The sequence below is a fragment of the Uloborus diversus genome, chromosome 3 (assembly GCF_026930045.1).
Source record: "Uloborus diversus isolate 005 chromosome 3, Udiv.v.3.1, whole genome shotgun sequence".
Classification (NCBI taxonomy): Eukaryota; Metazoa; Arthropoda; class Arachnida; order Araneae; family Uloboridae; genus Uloborus; species Uloborus diversus.
Genome location: NC_072733.1, coordinates 113,904,810 through 113,917,140, shown reverse-complemented (window position 1 = coordinate 113,917,140; position 12,331 = coordinate 113,904,810). Strand labels below are relative to the sequence as shown.

At 32.7% G+C, this 12,331-nt stretch overlaps 1 protein-coding gene across 1 annotated transcript in view; it reads right to left on the bottom strand.

Moving 5' to 3' along the window:
• The window catches only part of LOC129218898 (ribonuclease 3-like), a 167,423-nt gene that overhangs the window by 117,269 nt on the left and 37,823 nt on the right, over positions 1 to 12,331 (bottom strand). Inside the window, exon 6 of the mRNA XM_054853218.1 lies at positions 11,764 to 11,917. Within this exon, the coding sequence (XP_054709193.1) occupies positions 11,764 to 11,917 (154 nt within the window). The remainder of the gene's footprint in view (positions 1 to 11,763; positions 11,918 to 12,331) is intronic.

The following is a 12,331-nucleotide window of genomic DNA, read 5'->3' as shown; positions in this document are numbered from 1 at the left end:
CAGACGTTTCGTTTGCATTTTATGGGGGTATATAGCTGGTTTGGTGTTAGGCAGAATAGTGGCTGCTAAATGCAGCGGAAGACCTGGACTTGTTCCAGGGGGGAAGCTGTAACAGTTGCACTATTTAGGTTTTTTTTTCGGGGATATTTTGAGATTTTGTTGGTTGTTTTTTTTGAAATTAGGTTTTATTTTTTTTTTTTGGCGTTTTTCATATTCTTATCAATCATGGCATCCCAGAGTGTTCCTATCGAAAAATTAAGGTCTGACAACTATGTGAGTTGGTCATCTGATATTAAATTTGTCCTAATGGAACGAGGTCTGTGGAAGATAGTAAATGGCATTGAAAAAGAACCTTTTTCTAATGATGAAAAAAAGGCTACTGAGCAAGAGATTCGTAATTTTCAAAATCGACAGGATGTGGCTCTATCCATAATTTATTTAAATTTGGAGAAAAATTTCAAAAAGATAATCGAAAATCAGGTCAACGCGGCTGATGCCTGGAAGGCTTTGAAAGATCACTTCTTTCCTGACAATCGTTGTCAGCATATGACATTGTTTTCAGAGTTATCCCAATGTCGTATAAAAGAGGAAGAGTCGATAAATCTTTTCGCTGCCCGTACTCGGCAAATTTTCGAAAGAATTAAGGCTATAGACGCGAATTTCTCTGAATATTATTTGATTTTTCAAATTTTGCGTCATTTGCCCTCAGAATTTGACAATATTTGTCAAGTTATTCTTAGAACTACTGCACAGGAATTCACATTTAATAAAGTAGTCAGCGAACTTATTGCCGAGGAATCGCGAATTCGACTAAAAGATGAGGATGATAAAATTATCGGCAGGGCTAACTTTGTAAAGAAACCGGGTAATTTTGACAAGAAAGGAGTAAAAGGGAAACTAATTTGTTTTAACTGTAATAAACCCGGCCATAAAAGTAACGTGTGTCAAAATAGAAGGCTTAACAAGGACCTCGAGCAACGAAACAGAAAGTCAAGATCACCAATCCGGAATAAGAGGAAGGCGAACAAGAAAACTGCAAGGTGCAGTTCCCCATCAGTGGAAAAGGAAGCATGTAAGTACCAGAACTTTTTCATTTCCGAAGTACATCTAAATGAAGTATCAGAAGACCCTGATGAATTTATTTTCGACACTGGTTCCACCCATCATTTCGTCAACATTCGTAGTGCGTTTGAGGACTTTAAACCATTGCGAAACAAAGAAATGGCTGTAGCCGTTAGAAATGAAACTTTCCCCATTTTGGGGATGGGAACTGTGAAATTAAAGTTTGATGATACTATCATTGTTTTAAAAGATGTAATGTACTCTCCTAATCTGCGTCAAAATTTGTTATCGGGTACTAAATTCGATAAGGGGGGTGCTAAGTTTGAAGGGGGAAACGGCTCCGTGGCGATATCTGGTCGAAATGGATTTATATTTAGAGCAATTTTAAGAAATGGCATTTATTTTGTAAAACCTCAAATTTTGTATAATAAATCGTATCAAGAAAGTATAAAAACAAATAAAAGTAATGATCATTTCGAAAATGAGAAAATTGAATGCTCTAATGTAGAAAAATTAGAATTGTGGCATAGAAGGCTGGCACATATTAACACCGATAGTATCAGAAAGAGCGGTGAATTTGAGTGTGTACATGGCCTGCCTAAATTCAAAAATGTAAAAATAGATTGTGAAAATTGTAAAATTGGTAAATTTAAACGTGTTTCATTTAAACCAATAGGTAAAATACGGTCTAAATGTCCCCTTGAATTACTTCATGCTGATGTGTGGGGTCCATGTAATATTAAGGGAAATAAGGGGGAACGTTTTTATTTATCAATTATTGATGATTTTTCACGTAAATCTGCTTTGTATCCAATTAGTGAAAAGAGCAAAGTACCAGAAATTTTCATAAGGCACATAAAGCGTGCTGAAAGATTTTTAAATCTTAAAGTAAAAGCTGTTAGAACTGACAACGGGGGAGAATTCGTAAATATAGTTTTTGACAATTATTGTTTGGATAACGGTATAAAACATGAGTTAACCAATATTTTCAGTCCAGAGATGAACGGTTTGGCCGAAGTGTACAATCGCTCAGCCGCTAATGCTGCAACAGTATTATTGGAAGAAAGCGGGCTAAGTAAAAGATTTTGGCCGGATGCTATGCTTTATTTCAATTATACTTGGAATAGGATTTGTCACTCAGGACAAACTAAAACACCTTTTGAGTTATATGGTGGACGTAAGCCAAGTGCTAAGCACGTCAAACCTTTCGGTGTTTTGTGTTATCTGGGAACACCCCGTCAGCAAAGACATAAACTTGATGTTAAAGCTAAAAAAGGTATATTTTTGGGCTATGCATTTAACACTAAGGGTTTTCGTATCTGGATTCCCGAAAGCGGAAAAATTTTTGAAAGTATAAATGTAAATTTTAATGAAAATGTTTATTACAAAGAAGCTTTTAAAAATATATCAGAGAGTGACTCTAGTGGAGCTGTGCTGGGTCCCTGTCTCAAATGGTCAAATATTCAATCAGATTCTCAAAATTCAGAAAATGAATCGAATTCCGAATCGGATAACGGAAGTGAAAGCCCGAGTACGCCGTCTAAATTCTTATCTTCTGATGAGAGTGAAAGCGAGACGAGCGGGGATGAATCAGATTCGAATTCTGACTTGAGTGAAAATGGGAAAAACCCACCACGCGCCCAGCTGCGTGAAACAGAATGGGTGAGGAAAGCAATCCCAAGGTCAGATAAATCTCGTACTGATATTTATTTTTATGAGAAACATTCTTCTAAACGATTACGTTCTTTAAATGATGTTGAAAAATATTGTTCTAAAAATGCTATTTTGTTTAAGCCACATTTATTTGATTTTAATGGTAAAAATTTATATCAAGGTGAAATTTCTGATCAAACTGTTCATTTAAATTTATGTGACTTATGACTAGATTATGAAATTGTAATTCCTAAGAATTACAAACAGGTTCTTAAATCTAAGCAAAAGGACCAGTGGTTAGATTCAATGAGGGATGAATTAGAGGTTATGCATTCTAGAAAAGTGTGGGATTTAACACCTTTGCCTGCAAATGAAAAACCAATCGGATCAAGATGGGTTTTCAATGTTAAAAGAGATGAATCGGGAAAAATTGTTAGGTATCGTGGGAGACTTGTTGCTCAGGGATATGCACAATCCCCTGAATCGTACGATCAGACTTTTAGTCCGACGATTCATTTTTCATTGGTTCGATTTTTCTTTTCCTTGAAAATATCAGAAGGTTGGTTCGATTTGCAGTGCGATGTAAAAAATGCTTATTTATATGCACCTCTAAAAGAATGCATCTTTATGAGACAACCACCGGGTTTTGCAATAGAAGGGAAAGAAAATCTAGTTTGTAAGCTTAATAAAGCAATTTACGGTTTGCACCAGAGTGGTCGTATGTGGTTTTTTGAGATAAACAGTGTTTTATTGAAAATTGGTTTTCAGAAATTTGAAGAATGTAATTGTGTTTATATTTATAATTCATGTGTCATTTTATTGTTGTATGTTGACGATATTGTTTTGCTCGCACGGAAAGAAAAGAATTTAAATCATGTTTTAAATTTACTTAGGAAAAATTTTGACTTAAAAGTTCTCGGAAAAACGAAAAAACTGTTAGGTGTTGAATTTGAAAGAACTGAGAATGGTTTGAATTTGTTTCAAACGAAATATATCATTGAAGTTTTTGAAAAGTTCAAACATTTTAATTTTCCGGTTTCATCATTGCCGATTTGTAAAGGTACTGTTTTTTCGAAATCGAATTGTCCTAATACAGAAAATGAAAAATTTGAAATGTCAAAGATTCCTTATCGTAATTTGTTGGGTTGTCTTTCTTTCATTGCGAGCAGAACGAGACCGGACATTTGTTATGCGGTCAATATCTTCAGTCAATTTCAAAGCAATCCTGGTGTCATTCATTGGAACGGTCTTTTAAAACTTCTGGGTTATGTTTTTCAAACAAAAGATTTAAAACTTAAATTAAATTGTAATAGAACCCAATTAATAGCTTTTTCTGACGCCGATTATGCAGCTAATCGAGATGATCGAACTTCACTCGGGGGGCAGTTAATTTTGTTGGATAATGCGCCGATTGAATGGCGAACCTTCAAGGAACGTTGTATTAGCCTTTCCACGATGGAAAGTGAATTTGTGGCCCTTTGTGAAGTGTCTAAAGAGCTTATGTGGTTTGACCGTATATTAAACGAATGTTTACGCTGGGGAATTGTTAGAAAAAGTAAAATTAAATCTGTAATGTACGTTGATAATCAATCGGCCATTGACTTTGTTAAATCTCCGATTGAAAATCACCGTACAAAACATATTGATGTAAAATTATTTTTTGTTCGTGATTTGATTCAACGGGACATTTTTACCGTAAAACATGTAGGTAGTAAATCCAATAGGGCCGATATTTTTACGAAGCCGCAGACCCGTTTTGAACTGAATCGTTTTTGTGAACAAATATTTTGTTAATTTTTAATGGTATTAAATTGTTTAGTATAATAAATATAATAGGATATTAAAGTATAAATATTTTTGTAACAACTGAAATTCTTTTTCAAATTTCTCGTTGGTTTAATCTTTGAGATGGAGGAATTTGATTCAATGACAAGAGTTTATTTTTGGAAACTAAGCGTTTTAAATAATTTTGTCATTGTGAGAAAAAAAAAAAAAATTTTTTTTGTAAAATCATTGTGCCTATCTTTTTCAAAGATACTGTTTCGAGTATTTTTGTCAATTACAGTTTGACAAGATAGTTTGCAGTGGAAATGTTAATCTTGGACTTACTATTTCCTTGGAATGTGGATCATCAATAGGCAAGAAGGACTTTTTTGAGAAAGGACTTCAATCAAATAAGCGGTGATGCATTGAGCTGCATCTGCTGATGGATGATGTATTATGATGGATATATATCCATATTTGTTTATTGTAGAATTGTTGAATTTTTTGTAAAAGATTAAGCCTGGTCCTTTGTGGATTTTTTTTTGGATTATTTTTGAATCTATTAAAATTGTATAAAAATTTAAAGTTTAATAGCATTACTGAATGAGAAGGGGGGATATGATAGACATCGGTAAACGATATTTATCCGCGTTCTCATTCCTAATGTAATGTAATATAAAATTAACTTTATTCAAATTAGATTAACTTCTCAACTCTTTCGGCACGTGTAAAGTTTCAGTTTTAGGTTGGCATCCTTTGATGCCCAATCATATGCAAATAAGGCATGTATAAATAGTGAACGATTCCAATCGTTCTCTCTCTCTTCTTTTGTGTTCGTCAGCCTCTTGTGAGTTAGGTACGATAGGTGTTGGGGAGTTGCGAACTCCGCCTCCTCCGCCGGGTTTTATTCTTAAGAACTTATTTTTGTTAGTTTATTTATTTTAGTTACTATGGACCAATAAATTTTTGGTAAGATTTTAACAAGTTTCCAATGTTCATTTCTTCACATTAACATTTGATTCTGCACCTTCCACTGTGTGATATTATCTCTGCTTGTATAAGCATGTAACATTGTTGACTGACTTACGAAATTTAGCCCTTCGGCTTTTCGTTTAAACATCGTAAGTTATCAAAAATAACATAGAAATTACAGCAACCGCTCGTTACATTGCGCTTGTCGAGAGACAGCTAAAAAGAGCCATATATCCAAAAATGCAATATAACCGAGGTCATAAAAAGTAACGATTCTCAGTTGACATACAAATTAATGATACATGTACCTAAAATAGATTAGTTAATTATCATTTTAGAAAGATTTTATAATAGGGAAGTATTCGATTTTCTAATTTTATTTTTATTTGATAGAGTAACATACATGAACATCATCTGCGAAAAAACTTTTACGATACGACTAATACTTTTTTTTTAAATAATTTTTTAAAGTTCACGCGCGAGTGACGTCATTTGCTTGTAAGTCCTTTGACTGACGTCACTGCCGCGCTGCGAGGCGGTGGGGTTGGCTAGGACAAAGAAGTGCTTGGCGATCTTTGAGGGAAGGCGCGGGAAAACAAGAGCCTTCTAACAGCAGCGCGCATAAAAGGCTAGTGAAAATCCTTTGCTGTCTGTAGGGTTTAATGCATTCTGCGATTGTTTTTAATTTGATTTTCTTTGTCATGGCTAGTAGAATAAATTACAGGTATTGCTTCGTTCCTGGATGCGTATCTACATCTAAAAAAACTCCTCACAAGCGATTTGTTATTGTTCCGTCCCAGCAGGATCTTCGAAAGAAGTGTTTTCAAGTGTGTTTATTAATTAAAATTTGAAAATGAAAATTTGCACTTCATTTTAATTAAAAACTATGTCAAGTTAGAAATACAGTTTGAAATATATGTTCACAACTGTTCATAAATAAATGTTTAATAAGCATATGAGATATTTTTAAAAAAATGCAAGTAAACAAAGGAATTTAAACCCCGCACAATAAACTTAAATAGAAAGTAATAGATGCATTACTATTTCCATTTTAATAACAATGCAAAAACTATTAATACTTTCTTTTTAACATTCAAACTATCTTCAAATTTTAACTATTGCAAATTGATAATTTAAAAATACATTTTCAGTTTATCACCAGAAGCGTTTCTATACATACAAGACCTTTCTCACCTGCAAAAAGGTACTTATTTTATGAAATGAACACCATTTTCAAATTTATTATTTTTATCAAAAGAGCAAAAAAATATATTTTTCCTTTTTTTGCTAAGTTGCACAAAAACTCAAGGATAATTAACATGTATTAGTGGATTTAAAACAATTTTCCACAAAAAAAAAAGCAGATCAACTTTTATTGCCAACAAAGCGAAAAATTTTCATGCAAAAACTGCTCTAAAACTTAGTACTGGAATCACTTACAGTAGGGTTGTTACAAAATGTGCGCCTCATTAAAAGCTGCCAAGTAAGAACTGGAATAGCGCTCTTACATTGTAATTTATATATTCAGATAAAAAAACCATCGACACACAAATGGAAATGATCAATCTTTATAAGGGAAACTAATGCGAATAATATGAACTGCAAACATAGACGGATATGTACATACAATTTTAAAGAATAACAAAGGTGAAACTTTGTTGTCTCACTCCCCGTACTTCTAGGACATTAAATCTCTCGTCCTTTCGAAAAAAGTCAAACACCATGAATGACTTTACTTGAGGAAGGTTATTGGATTGACCTTTCGAGAATCCTAGCTCCATGATGGGAAAAATGCTGGTTAAAGGCTTTAAAAAGGCTGAAAAAAACAGTGCTATTCACCTCCTGGTAGGCGCAACACGGCATGGAAATGGAGCTCTGATCGGAACAGGGAAATGACGTCAGCTGCTGACGTTTTAGGCCACACCTCTTTTTTGCGCATCGCTCTTTAAAAAATTCATAAAAAATCAATCGTTGGTTTTAAAAATCCGGCCATGGTGAATTTTTGTGTTTTGTAAGCCTGTCAACATTGTGCAAAGTTAAAATTGGAATATTTGATAGGTTGATACTTCCCTATTAAAAACAAAAGAAAATTAGTCTACCAATTTTTCTTTACAAATTGATTTATTATTTTTTAAACCCATATTATTTAAATCTGTGTGCGTTTGTATGTGTGTTTGTCAGTAGCCTTGTCTCCTCCAGATTGTCAATATTTCCCAGGTCAATAATGAAACCCTTGTGATACAGGACTCCCAGGGGAAAACATTCAGCCCTGTCTGACCCAGGTAAAATCATCAATTATCAGCATCCCCAGGCGGCATTGAGCCACTGTAGGTGGTGAACAGAAGTTGGTGAGGGAAGCCTCTTAGTATTTCTATTGTTTTATGATGGAACATGAAATGAAAGTTGCAGCTTAAGCAGTAATGAACTAAGTGTATCAAAAACAAACCAGTTTTGCTCTCTTTTTTTAATAAAAGAAAAGAATATTTTTCTGAGGAATATAACATTTTCATCTCTGTGATGTCAGAGTCAAAGAGACATTTTTTTAAATATACTTTTTTGGGAGACAAATGAAATGCACATCATATCCTAATGAGCGGTATAACGAGGGTTTACTATATTTCAAAGAAAAATATTTAGTTACAAATAGTGTGAATTGCCAGTATTTAACCATAGCCAGGACAGTCAAATCAATATCTTTGGCCTTGAAAAGTAAAAAAAAATAACAACGTTAAATTGCACAAATTGCAGACTACTGCAGATACGTGTTTTTAGGGTTACAAGGAACTTCTTTTTCAATGCAAAATAAGTGGGCGAATGGATGAAAAGAAATCCGTCATGAATTTTATGATTTTGCAAATTTTACTGGTGAGGAAGAGAATGTGTACTCTTTTATGAACCTAAAAGCCTACAAAAGCCAGGAGAAGAGTGAAAATTTGATGTATGATAAATATGGATGCAAACACTTTATCTAGGCATAAAACTCAGCAATCTTGGTTTAAATAATTTTTTTTCCTATCTTATTGACCGTTTTATAGCGTCCTTTGAGAAACCTTTGAAAACTGTAATCCATATTAGAGTATGCCACATGTTTGGCTCACTTATTTCACAACCCCAAAACACTTGTCTGCAGTAATCTGTAATTTGTGCATTTTAATGGTTTTTATTTTTTACATAAGCCAGTAGTTGACCACTAGAGCACAAAAATATAAATATTAAAAAATATATATATATCTGATTGCCAGAACAAATTTCTAGCCTCCCATGAACTGCCCTGTTATAATCTACAGATTTAACTTAAGTTTTGATCGGAGTTTAGGAGGGAACACTAACAAAGTCACCTAGAAAATTTCAAGAAAGCCACGTTTACTACTAGTGAGAGGTGTTATGAGGTGACGTGGTTAATTGTATTGCTTGAGATTAAATTAAATTCTACAGGTTAATTTATTGTGATATGCATATCATACATGATTGTTTAAAATAAACTTGAAAAAAAAAAAACATTAAAAACTAATCATTTGTGTTGGGATTAAGGCGTGGTCAACTACTGGTTGTCTATAATGTAATCAGTGCGGTGTAAGAGATTTAGAAATAAGAATTAAAATCCAGGCATCATAATGATGCCTAGTATTAGTTTTTAGGCATCAAAATGAACAACTTTGGTGCTATTTGTAATGAATCTCTGCACACTGAAAATTAAAGTAAAGTAATGTCAAATTAATTGTGAAAGAATGTTTGTGGCGGGCCTGCATCCTGGAGACCCCACAGCACCTATAGCCATGAAATATGGTGGAAAATTACTTACTTTGTACCTCAAAATTAGTTCATTTCTAATTAATTTTTATGCTAAAATTTCACATAAATAGCCTATTAAACGGATGAAAGATTGTGTACACATTAAAGTTAACATTCTATGTCATCTGAAAGAGCTTTTCTTTTTCTGTATCATATTAAGTTTGTTATAATTTTCTCAATTAATTAGAACTAGGGATGTATCGTTGAAGAACGAACGGGTCTAAAAGAACAGATCCTTAAAATGTAGGGATCAGAACTATCTTTTAAAAAATGAACAACCGTTGTTTTGAATGCTGAACAGTTTCGAACATTGTATTGATGCACTTGTGATAAAATCGCTTTTTTTTATATTAAATTACAGCAATAAGAATCATCTTCAAATTTTGAACTCTTCATCAATCACAAAAATCCTTTTTCTCAATACAACATAATGTATTAATTTTGAACCACTTTTACTTTCTGCTTTAATTCATTATTTTTCTTTAACCGTTGTAGTTCATTTGCATTTCTTCTGTTTGTCCATTAGTAATATTTTGTGTAACTTGTTCTGGCTGCTAACAAAATATTTGGACTTTCCACTTCTTATCTCATGCACCAGTTAAAATCCTTCTCATGCTTTCTCCTGGCAAAACTATTTCCAAAAATTCCTTTTATCTCTTTTTTGACGATAATTTTGTCTACTATCTATAACATCTCTATGAACTACTATTGATATTAATCTGGTTTTCTTTTTAACTAGCTTGGTGACTTTTAAGTCTCAATTTTACATTCAGTATTCTGAAAATTAAAGCGATTAATACTGTCTTTGTTTTTTTTCCTTATTTCAACACTTGCTGCATTTTTTTTAAATTTATTTATTTATTTATTTGTGTTATCCCAGAATTACTATAGGATAATATTCTGATGTTTTTTAGTTCAATTCCTTTTGGGTCATACATGATCTAGTAGCATCTAGTATTTGTATCTCAGGGGGATACAATACTATGTCCATTTTTCCACAAAATGACATTACAGAGTTAAAATCAGCTTTTCTCATATTTCCTAGAGGCATAGAGCACTATGTCTAAAACCAGTCATTAATTGATAGATATGCATATTTTAAAAGAACACCAAGTCCACTTTCACTTAGAGGGATAGAATACCATGTGGTAAAAACTACTCTCCTGTAAAGTTATGAAAATGGACATAGTGTTGTATCCCTCCGAGGTACAGATATATAATCTGAACTTTCTACATCTAAATCTAAATAAAATATTTTTTGATTAATATTTTATAGGCATATTTTCTTACTTTTAAATTATTTTGGTTGCTATTGCTTAAAAGAACACTATTAATCTAATGAAACATTTCGAATAATGTGAATATGTCTTGCAGAGAAATCACCTGCAACACTTTTAAATGAACAAAGTGGTCTAAGTGACAGATCGTCCATTCAGTGAACGGATCAAAAGAATTAATGATTCTGTGATGAAAAGATCAGTAAAAAAACGTCACTGCCCCTCTAGAACAGCAGCAGATATAAGTGTTTCTATTTCAATGAAAGTCCTAGGATAAATTCAATTCAGCTAAAGAGTTTAATATTATGGAGACTGCGAATTTGATTTTTTTTCTTTTTTCGTTTTAATTTAACTTTTAGTTTTACTTAATGGCTTGCTTTCTTGCTTCACCTCTTCAGAAATCACACAGTTAGATGTGATGCTTTCCACCACCAAGTCCCATGGTTAATTTTAACAGCAGAATGACAATTTGAGTAGATTGACCTCCTTACGTAGAATGATGCATAAAGACTTTTATCTAGTTGTTTCAAAAAGTTGTTTTGTATCTAGTTGTTTTGAACCTTTTATATTATCTTGAGATTCATGGGTAAAGCATGCTATGGGAGGGCGGAAATGCCATTTTCGGGGCAGGTAAAAGCACATGATGAATTTTATGACGGTCAGTGAAGGGTTATTGTTGATCAAATGCAGAGTTTTGCTAGAAAGTGACCATCATTATGGAATTTACAATCATGAATTTAGTTAAAATTGTTATTTTGTTGAAAGTTCCAATTCCTTACACTTCCCTAGTAAGTAATTTCATTTGAATCAGAATGTTAATCAAAACAGAAGTATATTACTAAAATTCAACACAAGCTCATTCAAAAAAAAAAAAAAAAACATTTCAATATTAGATCTACATAAATTATAAATGGTAGACATTTTTCAGAAAACAATTTTATATGCATGTGGAGAACAAATCAGTCAAATTATTATTCAGAAGATTTCACTTTAAATATTAATACCTCAGACAATTTAAATAATTACATTTCAACTCTGTGTTGAAAATTGTTCTATTGAATTTTACACTGATTTAAAACTATATTTCTCTCCCTTTCAATAAATACATAAACAAACACAACAAGTAAACCTCTAAAAGATTAGTATAATTAACATTATAAAAAAAAGGTTTTAATTTTTTTCAATTGTGAAAGGTGTCATAATGACTCAAATAAGTTTTTAAAACACCACAAGCAAAAATTACCTCTTTGGGATCATTATACCACAATTCATGGTGAAGGCGATGAGGATGTTTTCTCTTTTTCTCCAGTTCTTCCATTGCAGTATCTTCCTCATCACTAGAAGTTTTCTCGCTACTGCTAGAATTCCCACTATCACAATCAGTTTCTTTATTGCAAAAAAAAGCAAAATATAACATTATTAATAAAAAGTACAAAGTAAAATATAGTAAAATGCATGACGGTTGGAACTTGAATAGTGGCAACCATTTATTTACAACTTACGCAAAAGAGATACATGATCCCCAAGGTTTACTGTATTTAATATACTCACAAGCATTGTGTACAACCTATTGTAAACTCCGGATTATCCATGGGTGGATTATCCGAGACCTTTCACACATTCAAAAAACAACGGCAATGATTAACTGAATGTTGATAGATCATACATTTTAACTTAACAAGTGCAAAATTTATTTTTATGCATATGAGTGTAATCTGTTTGCAATAATCAGCGATCCTTTTCTAGCTTTTAGGTACTGTTATCATTTTAGCTGTTGTTGAAGCAGGTGCGAGTGTAATCAATCTTTTAAG